This window comes from Cyprinus carpio, chromosome B14, assembly GCF_018340385.1.
Source record: "Cyprinus carpio isolate SPL01 chromosome B14, ASM1834038v1, whole genome shotgun sequence".
In the NCBI taxonomy this organism is placed as follows: Eukaryota; Metazoa; Chordata; class Actinopteri; order Cypriniformes; family Cyprinidae; genus Cyprinus; species Cyprinus carpio.
This window is the reverse complement of record NC_056610.1, coordinates 8,160,295-8,178,817: the sequence shown is the minus strand read 5'-3', so window position 1 is coordinate 8,178,817 and position 18,523 is coordinate 8,160,295. Positions and strand designations below refer to the sequence as shown.

Below are 18,523 nucleotides of genomic sequence, written 5' to 3'. Positions count from 1 at the left end.
GTTTATTGTTTTATTTTTTTGACATGACTAAAACCATATATTTGTGTTACAGGTATCCCAAAGCAAATCAGTTTCAAGAGTAACAAGTATAGGTAAATATAATATAAAGTAAATTAGACATGAAAAATCATTGTTTTGTATGTTTGGTAATACTTTATATTATGGTATTCATATAAATACTAATCTGCATAAATATGCAGAAGAGGCTTGGTCGACCAAAATTTTATTAGTCACAGAAAAATAATAAAATCTACAGGTGAAGTCATGCAGTCCATGACGGACAGATCCTTAATGGCTGGTCTATGGTAATACAGTACATCAGACAGAACAGCCAAACGTTTGCCTATCGTTCATCGACCTCAAATATGGCTTATCATCTGAAATATGTAATATTAGCAACTTTACATGGCCGCTCAATCTAGTGTTAACCTAGAAAAATGTGCACTGTTCAAGTGTCTGTGTGGAGTGTGGAAGCTGAACAGCAGCTCACTGCAGGACAGATGGAGGTACTCACTTGCTCTTAAAATAGGCTTCTCTGTCATTTTTGCTCATACAGATAAGAGTAATACATCTTTCAAATTTGTAAAGACTCTACATTTATTTGTGTGCACTCACAACAACAACAAATCACACTTTTGTAAAATAATGAAAGCAAACATGCACTTTCTGCCGTCTTGGTCTCTGTGAACTTGAGCGTGAAACTCTGTGTATATCTTTGCCTCACAGACATTAAAAATATATCTATAGAGAGTGAAATGTCTACTTTCAAATGAACCAATTCAAATGGAAAACAAATTGCCTATTCTCAGATTAATCTGTATAAAACATGCATACAGGCGCATCCACTACTGCGGAGATGATGAGTCAGTGTCACCGACTTCATCTCTTAAACCAAAAACAAAGAAAGCAGTAGTTTATCAGATTCTGCTTGAGTGCTTATTAGGCTATGCAGGCAATTAAAGGCTCATTATAGTGATTTAAATGGTTTATTAATAAACGTGCGTTTAATCGACAAATACTTAAAATGAACAACTAGTCGACCAGAAAATCCTTAGTCAAGGGCAGCCCTAATATATATATAAATTAAAAATCTTTATTATAAATGAGAAAAGTCACTTGTACTGGAGTATTCATGTTATTTCATAAATGTATATGTAAATTTCATAATTTTCTTACATACTGTACATATTGCTTCTGGTTTTGATTTCTCAAACTTTGACCCGCTTCTGCCTAAAAGCCACTGAAAATCAAATGAATATTTTAACAGAGAAATTAAATGATGCGAGTCGGTATGAATTATGTTCTCAATGAATAACGAAGGAAACAGGAAACAGATCAGAAGAGATGAGAGATGTTTGAACAGGTGCAACGCTGGAATCAGGATAAAGGGATATTCATGACTCATGTGCGCGTGGTTTTATTTTCATTCGGCAGAGTGAGCCATCTGTCCTTATAGATGACACCGCTCTATTTAATTAGATTTATTACATAACACAGATTACACCTCTACCACTGCCTGCCTCTGTGTGTGTGTGTGTGTGTGTGTGTGTGTGTGTGTGTGTGTGAGAGAGTGTGAAACTCCTTTGTTGGCTGTAGATTTTCATCAAACATTGTGTCCTTTTCTCTGCCTTTGGGTGATCGTGTAACTTAGCTGTACTTCAGGGACAGATTTTTCCTCGGAAGACAGATAAATCTGACAAAAGGACTGTTTTCTGTTTTGATAATATATACAATAATATTGAATGGTAATTATATTAAATATTGTATGTGTATTATTATATTATTTTATATACAGCAGTGCTTTCAGGTCCTTGAATCTGATTGGCTGAGAGGAGAGTGATATTCTAGTAATAACAGAACTCCAGCTGTTTCACTGTTTGTATCACTCCACTTGAAGTATTTCTCAAAGCGAGTGTTATTGTTGATGGCCAAATCCACTATAATTTTACAAATACTACTGTTTTGTGTCACAGAATATAGTCTTAAGCAGTTTGAAGGTGAGAATGTAGTTGTTTAGACTCCAAATATGTGGTTTGAAAATTTGCTTGACTGTTTTTTGAGATGGCAGCTCCGGGGCGTCAGTGCATATGAACCCACCGAGAGCATGAGCTGCTAAATGGACCAGACTTTATGCTGAAAGTCAAAAGTCTTTGTAAGATTGTCCTGATTTGGAACGGGTCCCTGTCTAGTTAAGAAGCTCACTGGGTTTCAGTGAATGTGCATTTTGTGTATTGGTGAGCAGAGCTGATGTGTGTCTGCTTTACTGTCATTCTGTCTTTGTTTGTCAGGCTGCAGACAGACAGCAGTGAGACATATAACACTCACTAGAGAGAAATCTCACCTCACACACACACACACAGACGGTTTAAAGCAATAGAGGAGTGTGTGATCAGCATATTTCCAGCAGTAGGACGTATCTCAGAGCTCTTTAAACAGCTGATGGGAACATTACTTGCGTCTGTATCAGCACAATCATTTGAAATGCTTCCCTTTAGATGAGTCCTGTGTCTGTCTGCTGGCTTTATCACATAAGTTTTCACAAGTTTGTCTGTCTTAAGGGAGAAACGTGTCATTTGTTCAGTGTTAATGTATTTTATGGTGTATTCCAGGTTGCTTTCTGGAGTTACTGTAGGTTGTTTGACTTTCTGTAGAGTATAATTTTCCTGTGATGGAATAAATTATTTGTGAAAATATATTACACCAGGAAACAGTTGTTTTAAATGATGATAATATTTCACAATTTTTACTGTATTTTTCAAATTAATGCAGCCTTGGTGTGCAGAAGAGACTTTCAAAAGCTTTTAAAAATCTTACTGACCCTAAACTTTTGAACAGTTTTTAAGTATAATCAGCAACTATGCACATATTTTAATATTGTACCATTGTTACATCATTCACAGTCTTTCATGGGATGCAAAGTTCATTTTTCTTCCAATATTTATACTGTTTTACTTAAGGTCTGTGTGAGAGAATAAACTGCACACTTCATTTCATTCATATTCACACACACATTTTATCAGCGGCGTACAGTCAGGATTGTGAGGACTGTGTGAGTGATGGGTCTCACCTCTCTGTCTGCATACATCTATCCGTCATCCATCACTTTTGCTCTCTGCCTGTATCATCTGATCAGAGAGAGAGAGAGTGAGGAAAGGAAGGCACATGCAGAGTGGAGGGGAAATTGGACGTCGATGTGAATGATTGAAAGATTCTCCAGACTATCTGAAATGTTGTTCATCATCTTCTGTCCCGTCAGCTGAATGAGAGCGTCAGGACTTTCAGGACTTTTGCGTTTGTTGTTGTTGGAGTAGAGATTTGATCCTGGGCTCTGTCTGTGTCTCTGTGTCACTCTAGTCTCGAGTGGTGGCCTGTATGACGGCTATTCTCAGTCAGATGGATGACAGACACTATTCACGCTACATAGAGACCTTCAGCGGGACCACAGACCTAGTGGTGAGACAATAATGTTTTATCTGTCGTTCCATCTGTCATTCTATCATTCCATTGTTCTGTTGTTCTTTTGTTCTGTATCTAACGATGTCTATCTATCTATCTATCTATCTATCTATCTATCTATCTATCTATCTATCTATCTTAATTTTTATATTTATTTATTTTTTTTTTTTTTTATTTTTATATATTTATATATTTATATATATTTATATTTATTAATATATCTGTCTATCTGTCTGACTGTCTGTCTGTCCTTCTGTCTGTCTGTCTGTCTGTCTGTCTGTCTGTCTGTCTATCTATCGTCTTTGTCTGTCTATCTGTCCTTCATGTTTGTCTGTCTGTCTGTCTGTCTGTCTGTCTGTCTGTCCTTCTGTCCGTCTGTCTCTCTGTCTGTCTGTCCTTCTGTCTATCTGTCTGTCTGTCTGTCCTTCTGTCTGTCTGTCTGTCTGTCTGTCTTCTGTCTGTCTGTCTATCTGTCTTTCTGTCTATCTGTCTGTCTGTCTCTCTGTCTGTCTGTCTGTCTGTCTGTCTGTCTGTCCATCCTTCTGTCTGTCTGTCTGTCTGTCTGTCTGTCTGTCTGTCTGTCTGTCCTTTCTGTCCTTCATGCAGTTAATCATCTGTTGGTGTTGTGTGTCTGTCTGTTGTAGGACTTCTGATGTCTGACGTTTCTGTCTGTCTAAGGATTTGATTTGCAGTAATCATCTTGTGTTTGTGTTCTTGTAGGACTTCCTGATGGAATTAATCTTTTAAGGATCATGATTGGTAAACCGGTAAGAGCAAAGAAAGAAACACAAAACCGACACGCACAAAGCACGAACGCACGCACGCACGCACGACACACACACACACACACACACACACACACACACACACACACACACACACACACACACACACACACACACTCACACTCACAGCAGTGCTCCTGAGATGATTCACAGTAACATCCACTGTCAGTCTCAGGGTCTTTAGCAACACAAACACTATGTTAACATTGATTACACTTCAAACAAGAGGCAAATGAGAGAGAAAGAGAGATTTACAGAAGAATAAACCTGCAGACCCAGAGACAGAGGAGAAAGAGAGAAACTCCTCATATTGAGGAAGATATGGATCGCTGGTGTTTAGTGTGTATGTGTGTGTGTTTTGTGTGTGTGTGTTACTGTTAATAGCAGCAGACAGTGGCAGCATATTGTGTTTTATTGACCTCAGTATATTTCCTGGTATTCAATATCGCAGTTTAAAGTTGATCTGTGACCCTGCTGATCATCAGATACCATTAGCACAAACAGCAATTGGACACTTAAACATCCTTAAAAATGTTGTTCAGTAGGATAGTCTAAATCAGTCATCATGTATTGTGAATAAAGTTGCACAGACTTGACACTTACTGTACAGTTGATGCTCACTTACTGCATCTACTACAAGCAAAACATATGAGGTTTATATGATCTGAAATGATAAAACAGTAGATCTGGTGTTGAAAATGAAGACATCCATTAAAAATGCAGCTGATTCAAAGACTCAATGACTCAATAAGAAAAATGAGGTTAATGAAAAGATTGTGATACAAACACTTGATCAAATGAGAAAGTCATATACACCTAGGATGCCTTGAGGGAGAGTAAAACATGGGATAATTTGGATTTTTTGGATGAATTAAGTCTTTAAGTTTTGGTTAACTATAATAACCCTGGTATGTTCATCCAATCAGGGTGTTTCTCCAAGCAATCAACACGTACGCCGACACCATGAACCACAAGTTCCTCGACAACAACAGCTTTGAAGTGCAGGTAGGTGTGTGTGTGTGTCCTAAATGAGCTCGATCAAGTTCAGATTCAATTAGTGTTAATAGCCCTCATTTAATCTCACATATCTCACCCCAATGTCATCTTATCACGATTTCTCTCTCTCTCCTGTAGTTATGGAATAATTACTTCCATTTGGCTGTGGCATTTATTACCCAGGAGTCCTTGCAGTTGCAGCATTTCTCTCCCACCAAAAGGAGCAAGATTCTGGCCAAGTGAGTCTTAAACCAGAAACATCCCACTTAAACCAGCAGCAACTGCTCACAGTTGAACTCTATTTATACAGAAATCTGGCTTTAACAACTATAGTCAAAGAAATTAAATATGCATAAATATGCTTGCTTGCTTTCGTTCAGATATGGAGACATGAGACGGCTGATTGGTTTTGCTATCAGAGACATGTGGTACAAGCTCAGTAAAAATAAGATCTGTTTCATTCCCGGGATGGTGGGTCCCATCCTGGAGATGACGCTCATCCCGGAGGAAGAGCTGCGGAGAGCAACCATCCCCATATTCTTTGACATGATGCAGTGTGAACACAACCACTCCGGAAACTTCAGAAAGGTTCAAACACACACTTTGACCTCACAAGCTAAACTCATCAATTTTACATGCAGATAACACATAATTTAAAGGGTAAGTTCACCCAAAAATGAAATTAGTCTGTGTTTATACACCTAGGATGGCTCGAGGGTGAGTAAAACACTGGCTAAATTTCATTTTTGGGTGAACTAACCCTGTAATCCTTTTTTTTTTTTTTTTGGTTTTGGTCTACGCAAAAACCTGACATACCAAAATACTGTGTACAGTTGTGGATACTGTACTTGAATTTTTATTGTTATTCAAATAAGATCGTAAATGTGCTTAAAACACTTTTTAAAATATTTATATGGAATATTTATATAAATCCATCTAATGGATTTAAACATGGTATCTATGTAAATGTGTTTAAAATGTTTTTTTTTTTTTATTGTTTTTTATATGTACATGTGTAATATTGCTACATGGTAAAATGTGTTAAAATATAAACAAAAGTTGATGCAACATTTATGTTTCTGAGAAACTGATTTAAAAATGTGTAAAATAATTATTTATTTATACGAAATATTTATAGTGCTAATGAATTTAAACATGGTAAAATGTGTTAAAATATTTTAAAAGCATTCTATGTAATATTTCTGTAATTCAGAGTATTGATTTGTTGATTTAATGGATATAGAATATTTCGGGTATTCTACGTAATTAATTAAAAGATGATAAAATGCATGTAAAACATTTTTCACATATTTCTGTAATTCTTTGGAATTAATTTAAAGATGGTAAAATGCATTCAAAAATATGAGGAATATTTTAATATTATGATTTTAATATTAATATTTAATCTTTTCTGGAGTATTTCTATAATTCTGGGAAATGGATTTAAACATGATAAAATATGTTAAAATATTTATTTATATATTTATATAACATTTCTGTAATTCTGTGAAATAGGTTTAAAGATGGTAAAATATATTTAAAATATTTCAGATATATATTCTTATTGAATATTTCCATAATTCTGAGGAAAGGATTTAAAATGTTTTATGAAATGGTAAAAATCTGCTCAGATTCAGTGTAGGCCTGCTGTGGATTAACTCCAGCAAGACTTTTAGCGTGTTTAGGTTTGAAATAAGATGCTTTTTTTCATTTATGAATATTTTATATGTTAGGACGTCACAACAACTTGCTATTTTGGGAGAAAGCTGCCCACACACACAGATTAGCAAATGCACATTGATGATGTTGAACTTGTTAATTAATGAAGTCTCTCTCTGCCTCTCAGTTTGAGAACGAGATCATCCTGAAGTTGGATCATGAAGTGGAAGGGGGTGGAGGAGACGAGAGATACATGGAGCTGTTACAGAGCATGTACGAACACACACACACACACACACACACACACACACACACACACACACACACACACACACACACACACACACACACACACACACACTGTGGTCTTGTATAATGCTGGCTTGACTCCATAAGAAGCTCCAAATCCTCCTGAAATCTCCTGAAAGCATGAGAGCCGCTCTGACCGTGTGTCGCTTCAGTCTTTTAGAGTGCGCTCAAGGACGCCCCCCGCTGCTGACCGAGGTACAGCACTTCGTAACCCTTGTGACCGGCCTCCTCGAGCGACTTCTTGACTACCGCACAGTGATGAGCGATGACAGTCGAAACAACCGCATGAGCTGCACTGTCAATCTTCTGGTAAGCCCCGCCCACTTCATGGGTCACAGAAATAAAGTGGTTTTCTGATTGATCTGGTCAGATCAGTTTGAGCTGTCTGCCTCCTAATTGGCCCAAATGGACGACGTGTTTAGCTTTACTAATGTAATGACTGGTTATTTTATTTAACAAACATGCAGATTAATATCCCAGCACAAAATCTGGGATAGAACATCAGAACAGTCAGAACGTCACTGCCACAACTTCAATCTGTCAGACTGTTGATTTGTGTTATGATTTGTTAACAGTCAGACTGAATAAAAACTATAAATAAGATATTAAAGTCAGAACGTCACTGCTACAACTTCAGTCTGTCAGACTGGATATTAATTATTTATCTTTACATATCAGAAGCATCCAAAAAAAAAACAAAAAAAACACAACAATCTCATCTTCAGAGAAACGCCAAGGTTAACGTTTGTGTTTCATTTCTTTGCAGAATTTCTACAAGGACATCAACCGTGAGGGGATGTACATCAGGTAATTTCCATATTAACTGTGTGTGTGTGTGACTGTGATTGTAAGTGCTTGTGTGTGTGTGTTGGTTGTGTAATCTGACAGGAGATTATCTTGGTCTTGCTGAATTAATGTCAAAATCCAAAGGATAAGCATCCAAGCACAGAGACGGATGGACAGAACGAGGGACAGAGACATACTGCTACCTTACAGGCACATTAAACATAAACGAGCGCGTGTCTGCAGAGAGGTGTTCTGCAGGGCCAAACGTGACCCAGGCCTCTGATTATCAGTGTGAGATGAATGAACGAAGCTGATTCAGATGTTTGTTATTGACAGTAAATGTGAACAAGTTATGTGTCACGTCCAAGAGAAACACTGATAATTCAGCTTTAACGAAAGACAAACGGAGATGGTCTAGTTTATTTATAACCTCATTTTATTTTCGTCGTGACATTTGAACTGTGAAATGAGAGAGAAAGATTGAAATATTATGAAAATAACAATAATTATTAGACAATAATGTGAAATCATGATGCATATCGTTTCTGCACCAGTTTGAATCTATAATTTCACCTACAGTAAGAATAATCAACTTGATTCTTGATGGCTTGGTGGAAGAATAGAGTAGAATAGAATATGTATGTATGTATAATGCACTGTACAATACAATACATGATATTCAGTACAGTACAAAATCAATACTAAGCAATGTAAGAATTATTGCATTTATTACTGTTTGAAAATATAAAAATCAAGTATTGAATATTGGTTTCAAATAAATTTCTAAGAGGAAAGCCATACTTTACTGTGATTTTACCACCCTTCAGGGGTTTAAGCTCTCTGCTTTGTGTAGTACTTGCCTTAACACTCCTTAACTCTGGTCAAATCTTTATAACAACGGCCTACTGGCTTTATGTAATACTGCCTCCTTGTGGTAAGTATAGATACCATTCGTTATGAGCTAAGAGAAGTGAATGTTGAGTCAGAGAAATTATATTACATAAAAATAAATGTATCTCTTGGTATGAACATATATATATATAGATTTACATTACATTTAGTCATTTAGCAGATACTTTTATCCAAAATGACTTGCAAATGAGGACAATGGAAGCTGTCAAAATCAACAAAAGAGCAATTATATATAAATTATATAATACATAAAAAACACAGATATAATAGAAAAAGAATAGAGCAAGCTAGTGTTAGAGGGCTTTTTTGCTTTTGTTTTGTTTTGTTTTTTTTTAAAGAAAGCAAGCAGTAAATGAATAGAGTGCAAGTCTAAAAGGGGCAAATTTTTTTAAGGAATAGAATTAGAATATAAAGTACTAGAGTTAGAGGGTCAAATAAAGATGGAAGAGATGTGTTTTTAGCAGATTCTTGATGATGGCTAATATAATGAAATTATTATTTATAATATTTTAATAATCAGAATATTTTTTTCTGCCATATATTTTTTAATGTATAGTAAATAAATAAATACATATATATATATATATATATATATATATATATATATATATATATATATATATATATATATATATATATATATGTGTGTGTGTGTGTGTGTGTGTGAGTGTGTATTACAATGTATAGAAATCTATTAAATAAAAAAAGAAGAAAAAATATATATTAAAATTAATGTATTGTTTATAATATCAGATAATTTGTATTTATAACATTTTATAATATATTGTGTGTGTGTGTATATATATATATATATATATATATATATATATATATATATATATATATATATTATATATATATATATACAGGTGCTGGTCATATAATTAGAATATCATCAAAAAGTTGATTTATTTCACTAATTCCATTCAAAAAGTGAAACTTGTATATTATATTTATTCAATACAGACAGACTGATATATTTCAAATGTTTATTTCTTTTAATTTTCATGTTTATAACTGACAACTAAGGAAAATCCCAAATTCAGTATCTCAGAAAATTTGAATATTGTGAAAAGGTTCATTATTTATTGAAGATGGTTGGTGACTCTATTTAGTTAGTTGATTGAAATCAAATGAAAAGCCTTTAAATGGTATCTCAGTCTAGTTCTGTAGGCTGCACAATCATGGGAAATACTGCTGAATTGACAGTTGTCCAAAAGACGACCATTGACACCTTGCACAAGGAGGGCAAGACACAAAAGGTCATCGCAAAAGAGCCTGGCTGTTCACTGAGTTCTGTGTCCAAGCACATTAATAGAGAGGCGAAGGGAAGGAAATATGTGATAGAAAAAAGTGTACAAGCAATAGGGATAACCGCACCCTGGAGAGGATTGTGAAACAAAACCCATTTAAAAATGTGGGGGAATTCACAAAGAGTGCCCTGCAGCTGGAGTCAGTGCTTCAAGAACCACTACGCACAGACGTATGCAAGACATGGGTTTCAGCTGTCTGATTCCTTGTGTCAAGCCACTCTTGAACAACAGACAGCGTCAGAAGCGTCTCGCTTTAAAAAGGACTGTACTGCTGCTGAGTAGTCCAAAGTTATGTTCTCTGATGAACGTAAATTTTGCATTTCCTTTGGAAATCAGGGTCCCAAAGTCTGGAGGAAGAGAGGAGAGGCACACAATCCACATTGCTTAAGGTCCAGTGTTAAGTTTCCACAGTCAGTGATGGTTTGGGGTGCCATGTCATCTGCTGGTGTTGGTCCACTGTGTTTTCTGAGGTCCAAGGTCAACACAGCCGTATACCAGGAAGTTTTAAAGCACTTCATGCTTCCTGCTGCTGACCAACTTTATGGAGATGCAGATTTCATTTTCCAACAGGGCTTGGCCCCAGCACACAGTGCCAAAGATTCCAGTACCTGGTTTAAGGACCATGGTATCCCTGTTCTTAATTGGCCAGCAAACTCGCCTGACCTTAACTTAGAACTTAGAAAATCTATGGGGTATTGTGAAGAGGAAGATGCGATATGCCAGACCCAACAATGCAGAAGAGCTGAAGGCCACTATCAGAGCAACCTGGGCTCTCATAACACCTGAGCAGTGCCACAGACAGATCGACTCCATGCCACGCCGCATTGCTGCAGTACTTCAGGCAAAAGGAGCCCCAACTAAGTATTGAGTGCTGTACATGCTCATACTTTTCATTTTTATACTTTTTAGTTGGCCAAGATTTCTAAAATCATTTCTTAGTATTGGTCTTAAGTTATATTAAAATTTTCTGAGATATTGAATTTGGGATTTTCCTTAGTTGTCAGTTTACTCTCATTCAAATTAAAAGAAATAAACATTTGAAATATATCAGTCTGTGTGTAATGAATGAATATAATATACAAGTTTCACTTTTTGAATGAAATTAATGCAATAAATCAACTTTTTGATGATATTCGAATTATATCACCAGCACCTGTATGTATGTATATATATATTATATATATATATATATATATATATAATATATATATATATATATATATATATATATATATATATATAATTAATTAATTAATATTATTTTATTAATTAATTGTAATTGTAATTGTAATTGTTGTGTTTGTTTCTAATACCTCTATAAATTGCGGGATCTTCATTTGGATGGAGAAAACTACACAGAGGCGGCGTACACACTTCTGCTGCACTCCAAACTGCTTAAGGTTAACAAACACACATTTACTTTTGCATCTTCATGAGGACTTCTATACTTTTCAGTTGAGCTAATTATACCTTTCACCCACTAAACTTAAATCATCACAGAAACATTTTAACATATTTATTAAAATATAATTTTGGTGTGTTTATTAATATTTGTCCTCGTGGAGAATTTATTTTCTAGGAATTTAGTACAATATGCATTCATTATCGATTGGAATCATGAAATGTAAACAGGAAGTGACATCAAGTTGTAGTTCATTTCAAGTATTACTATTTTTGAGAGGACATTTGAACCTCACATTGTAGGTTAAACCTTACACACACACCTCTGACACTGAAGGTCACTAATAACATAGAGATGTTCTGATTGGTTCACTGGAGGCACACTTCTTCTCTGTGTGATTTACTGTGGTCCTGTGGCCCTCGAGCAGATAAAGCCTCCAGGTCAGATTTATGACATCAATGCAGTTCCTGTGGCGCGCCGGTAGATTTATAGAGCATTTTACCCTGCTGTGTGTTTCTGTCTCTCCCTCTCAGATGAACACGGCACAGTCAATACATTTCTATGATATTTAATGTTCTGTTATTTCACACAGCCTCTCCTCTCATTACAAACCACTTCAGTTCAGCCTCTCGCTTTATTTCCTGTCAAACAAAGTTGTCATGATTCATTCAGTCCCATTGATGACTGTGACAGTGATAATTTAGTATCTCTAATGTAGAATTACAGTTTTTGTGAATATTTTGAATTAGATTTTATTTTTATATTTCATGTTTTTGTTTTAATTTTAATTTTAGTTAAAGGTTTAGTCAATTTGTTGTGTGTTTTTGTATGTATAACATGTATTTACAATTGAATTATATATTATATAAAATATATCATATTATATTATTTCACTTATCTTTATCTTTTTACCATGCACTCAAACACACAATATATATTTGATATAATATTCTAATATATTATTGTTTTACTTAATCTATAGAATTTTTTATATACTGTATATATTATAATTTTTTCTTAACTTCTTTTACTTATATTATTTTGTTTTATTGTGTGATTTTTGTTAGTTTTTTGTTTTCTTTTTATTATGTCTGTATAGCTTTTTATAAATTGTATTATTAGGTTTAGTTTTATTAATTTTAGTACTTCAACTTAACAAAAATGAGAAATGTGGGCATGGCTTACGAGCTGCTTAAAAAAAAAGTTTTTATTATATTTTATCAGTAATGAAAATAGGCTTTTTTGTGGCTATAGTTTGTTTTAGCAAACTATAATGCTGCTTTGACATCACTTCCTGTTTACATTTCATGATTTCAATTCATGTTAACCCTTTTTATCTAATAATGAGATGTGTATTGCACTACAATGTCTTGAATATTAATATCTAAATAATCATTTCGTTGAGCATCACCTGGCAGTCAATAAAAGCCTAAAAAGACGGCAGCCACCCTAGTTACTGGCGGCAAGTTTTTCATGGTCAAGAACCAGCTATATTGTCTTAATGGAATGTAATAATCTCGTTTAGACTGTTATATAATATCATAATAATGTTGTGATGTGTTCGCAGTGGTCAGAGGAGCAGTGCACCCTTCAGCTGGACTTTCAGACACCTCAGTCCCAGCGGCAGCTCAAAGAATCGCTCTACGACACCATCATCAGCTATTTTGATAAGGGCAAGGTCAGCTCAGCTTCAGATGGACTTGCTGTTTAATATTCAGTAGACATGACTGGACTGGGACTGGATGCTGAAGACTGACCTCATGAATGTTTAACCGTGTGTGTGTGTATATGTGTGTGAACGTGTCAGATGTGGGAGGAGGCCATCACTCTGTGTAAGGAGTTAGCAGATCAGTTCGAGATGGAGGTCTTCGATTACGAGCTGCTCGGACAGAAACTGGTAACACACAATAAACTTTCCTCATTTAAAAATATAGATTATATTATATTATAAGTGTTATATTAATAAATAATTTTTTTTTTTACTTGTATTCATTTTTTATTTGTGTATTTTTATTATGTAGGGTTTTTTATTGTTGCAGTTTTGCAAGTATATTATATTTGTTTATTTATTTATTTATTGTTTGTTTGTATTATTATTTTTTCTTTTTTATGTATGATATGTTTTCTTATATTATATTATATTATTATTATATTATATTATATTATATTATATTATATTATATTATATTATTTAGTTTCTTTTTTATTGGAATATTATATTACATTATAATAAATATTATATTAATCAATAATCTTTATATATTTACCTGTATTCATTTTTTTATTTGTGTATTTTTATTATTTAGATTTTTTATTTTTGCAGTTTTGCAAGTATATTATATTTATTTATTGTTTGTTTGTATTAATATTCTTCTTTTTTATGTATATGTTTTATTATTTAGTTAACTTTTTTCAGAGTTTTTTTTCTTTTAACTTATGTATATTTTAATTATTTATTAATATTAAAAATAAATCATTTTAATTTTTTACACTTTTGAAAACATTATATTATTATTTCACTAATATTTTTCTTCTAATTATTTTTTATTAATGAATGTTTTTTTATTAGTTTTTTTATATTATATTATATTATATTATATTATATTATATTATATTATATTATATTATATTATATCACCTTTATTTTGCTTACACACTCTCCATATTCTAAAAGTCTTCTTAATTATTTGTTCTTTTAGCTTTTTAGCATTCTGTCCCTTTGTTTATTTCATCTATAAATTCCTTTTGCAGAATCAGCAGGCCAAGTTTTATGAGAGCATCATGAAGATCCTGCGGCCCAAGCCAGACTACTTTGCTGTGGGATATTATGGCTGCGGCTTCCCTCAGTTCCTCAGGGTCAGTGTGTGTTCAGTATTTTCAGATAAGGCTGAAACTGTGCTGACAGATGTGTTGTGTAATCTAGATTATGATGTGTTGATATATTTAATATCAACAGAATAAGGTTTTCATTCACCGTGGGAAGGAGTACGAGCGCAGGGAAGATTTCCAGAGTCAGCTGATGAGTCAGTTTCCCAGCGCTGTGAGACTCAACATCACCACAATGCCTGGAGACGACATTAAAAACTCCAACATGCAGTGTATCCTTCACTTTGACTGTGGGGCCATTTACAGTGTACTGTATATATAGGAAATGCTATTTTATTTTTATTTTTTATAGAACATATTAATTTGTAATACTTTACTTTTATTATTTTTTATTTTTAGTTATATTATATGGTAACATTATTTCACTTTTATATTTAAACACACTTTCATATATGTACTGTATACATATAAATGGTTTATTGTTCCTGAGCGGATCTGGATCAGATATCCAGTGTTTTACAGTGCAGCCGGTTCTGGAGATCCCGCCGCGTCTGAGGAACAAACCAGTGCCTGATCAGATCATCAAGTCAGTCTGCAGAAAACACAAAACACGCTCATCTGTTCACCTTCAATACGTGTGAATCTGTAGCTGTGTGTCATGTACTGATGCTGTGAACTCTCTTCTCTTCTCTTGGCTCTTTCTGGTGATTCTGTAGCTTCTACAAGTCAAACTATGTCCAGCGGTTCCAGTACTCCAGACCTGTGAGGAGAGGGAAAGTGGATCCTGATAATGAGTTTGCTGTGAGTCAAAACACAACATTCATCTCTCATCGATCTCATAAAGCTAATGATACTTATTACATCTTAAAGATGCCTTTTTACTGTCTGTGACCTCCAGAAGTACAGAAACACATTACACATTTAATTGGAAAAGCCATTTGGGATAAATTTTTGACCTAATTATCATTCTGACTCTTCATTTAATGTCAATACCAGCAGGCATTTAGAAAAAAAGTTAACTTGATAATTCTCACTTCATGCACAAAGTTATAATTGGAATACATCACATTTACTCTGACAATTGAACAGTGCAAAAGTCTGAAAACTTAGCTAAAAAAAAAAAAAAAAATGACCCAGTTTTGTGGTTATGGGTTTGTGGGTGAAATTTGACTAATCATATTCCTTTACAAAGCTATTTACAGTATTCCACATAAACAAGTGGCTAAAAGTATTGAATAAATCTGTCTGGTGTTATTTTAGTATTATTGTAGTATATATTCATATTTTGATTTATCTTTTGTTTTTTATATTTTCAGTTTTTCTGTTGATTTTAGTTTTAGTAATTTTACATGCTTGTCTTTTCTATTTATTTAGCTTTCATTTATTATTTTAGTTTTAATTTTAGTGATTATAGTACTTCAGCTTCAACTTTATTTCAATAGTGTTTATATAACAATAAACATAAAACAGTGTTAATGTTGTATTGTTATTGCAAAGTTCAGCTTTAATATTATTTAGCTTATATTTTTTAGTTTTAAGGTTTCTGTGCAATATTTCTGATTTCCATTATTTCATGATTATTCCCCAAATAATTTTCCATCTAAAATGTATATTTTATTTCTGCTTTATTTAAATGAACGAAATGTATTTGTAATTGTTGAAGTTAATAACAGCTCTGAATCTACATGAACACACACATCTGTGTGGAAGGAAACAGTTCATCATTTCTGCATCATTGTGGTTGTGAAGGAGCTTTAAAAGACAAAAAGGCGACTAGGATGAAGAAATAATGACATTATGTAGTGTGCTTGTGAACAGCAGGTGGAGATATTCAGCCATTTCTGTTAGTGATCAGTCACACTTTACTGTGTAGGCAAGCACCAGAAAGTGCAAAATACTGTATGTGACTGTACTCTAAAAATAAACCCCAAAAACAACTACACCTACCCAAAGTCACTACAACCCTGAGCTCAAATCTCTACTAGAAATGAATGTTGTCTGGTCGGGTTGAAGAGTTTTTGTCCATTACACACACACACACACACACACACACACACACACACACACACACACACACACACACACACACACACACACACACACACAGAGACTCTTTACTGTCATGAGTTGACTGTCTTCTCACTCTTTTCTCTGTCTTCAGTCCATGTGGATCGAGCGAACCACATTCATAACTGCTTACAAACTACCAGGAATCCTGCGCTGGTTTGAGGCCACAAGCATGACCCACGTGAGTCTCTGTTCCTGTCCATCACAATGAAATTCTTCAGAACACTAGTGTACTGCATCCTGTGCAGTGTATACTGGATAGGGCCTTTTCATCAGTATGTAGTATACGCAACAGTAAACATAAAACAGTAGGATGTGTCATTGTCACATGACCTCATGTATATGTATACAATTATGGTAATGCATCGGTATTCAGTTTTATGTCAGAAATAAATTAATATTTTGCATTTTTAATGTAATTTTGATGTATTAACCTTTCTCTGTGGCCAAATTCAGAAAAACATACAGTGATCATACCTGCATTTTATACATTTTTATAGAAATATATATATATATTGTTATAGTTTTATTTTGTTAATATGTATTTTCATAATTATATTTTAATGCTTTTATTCATATTTGTTATTAATAAGTGGTTTATTTCCTTTCAGTGTGAGCAGGTCATGTGACAGTGATGATTATTTCTGTAATTCTGTAATTTCAGTTTATGTGTTAATATGGGTACTGTGCAGTGCTGAGCACTGACACGATATTATATATATATATATATATATATATATATATATATATATATATATATATATATATAAAGAATATCGTTAATATAATATAGTTACTTTTTTCAGGAAATTTAAAAATGTGCCGTAAGCCAGTTCAAACATGCCTAAAGATTACCTCTACTTAATAATATCAAAAGTGGAGATGCACTGTTATTCTGTGACATTATATTATATTGTTAGATTGACTGATCAGACGTGTTTATGATGTGATTATCTGTGAATATTTCTCTGTCAGACGACGGTGAGTCCGCTGGAGAACGCCATCGAGACGATGGGACAAACCAATGAGAAAATCCTCACCATGATCAACCAGTACCAGTGTGACGACGCTTTACCCATAAACCCTCTCTCCATGCTGCTCAATGGCATCGTGGACCCAGCCGTCATGGGCGGCTTCGCCAAATACGAGAAGGTCAGAGAGACACAGTGAGAAAACAGAGAGAAACGCTGAGAACGGAGGCTGATGTGTGTGTGTGTGTGTGTGTGTGTGTGTGGTATCTTTCTCCAGGCGTTCTTCACGGAAGAATACATGCACGAACATCATGAGGACAGAGACAAACTCATGAGACTCAAAGACCTCATCGCATGGCAGGTCCGAAACATCACAGCATTTGTTTGTGGCTTTGATACTAGAAAACTCGAGTGGTTAGGACAGATGATTAACCCGCTGGACTCGTTTAGATCCCGTTGTTGGGCAGAGGAATCAGTCTGCATGGAAAAAGAGTGACGGATGACCTTCGACCTTTCCACGAGCGCATGGAGGAGTGCTTCAAACAACTGAAGAAGAAGGTGGAGAAGGAGTACGGAGTGAGAGAGCTGGTAAGCATGAAAGCCAGACAGCAGAAATAGAGGGAAAGGGATCAGCGAAGTGTGTCCTGATTTTCTTCCTCTTGTGTAGCCTGATACTGATGAGAGACGATCCACCCGGCCGCGCTCTATGCTGCGCTCGGTCCGACAGTCCATCTGCTCATTGGCTGGATCTGAATGTGGAACGCCCACTAAGACACACCCAGAGAGGTGACCACGCCCACACACATGTGCCTCTGTTCAAAATAGCATGCTGTGATTATTCCTGCAGTTTATAAGATGATGCATAATTTTCTAGAAATATATAGAAATCACAATATTTGTTATTAATATATAGTTTTAATACTTATATTTTAATAGTTTAATTAATATTTAGTACTATATTGTTTTTTTTTTTTATAATTGTTTTTTTTATTTATTATATTTAGTAATTTTGTTATTTGTTTATTGTTTTTTTTTTTTTTT

General features: G+C 34.4%; 1 protein-coding gene across 1 annotated transcript in view; it reads left to right on the top strand.

Moving 5' to 3' along the window:
• Positions 1-18,299, top strand: part of LOC109069606 (dedicator of cytokinesis protein 2-like) — a 98,911-nt gene extending 80,612 nt beyond the window's left edge. The window contains 20 exon segments of the mRNA XM_042737720.1: positions 3,355-3,453; positions 4,177-4,193; positions 5,168-5,246; positions 5,376-5,476; positions 5,618-5,825; positions 7,084-7,169; positions 7,358-7,514; positions 7,972-8,013; positions 11,527-11,616; positions 13,186-13,296; positions 13,426-13,515; positions 14,370-14,474; positions 14,575-14,716; positions 14,949-15,030; positions 15,161-15,245; positions 16,606-16,692; positions 17,487-17,663; positions 17,760-17,843; positions 17,933-18,070; positions 18,150-18,299. Of these exon segments, the coding sequence (XP_042593654.1) occupies positions 3,355-3,453; positions 4,177-4,193; positions 5,168-5,246; positions 5,376-5,476; positions 5,618-5,825; positions 7,084-7,169; positions 7,358-7,514; positions 7,972-8,013; positions 11,527-11,616; positions 13,186-13,296; positions 13,426-13,515; positions 14,370-14,474; positions 14,575-14,716; positions 14,949-15,030; positions 15,161-15,245; positions 16,606-16,692; positions 17,487-17,663; positions 17,760-17,843; positions 17,933-18,070; positions 18,150-18,272 (2,103 nt within the window). The 3' untranslated portion in view covers positions 18,273-18,299.
• Positions 18,300-18,523: the final 224 nt, after the last annotated feature.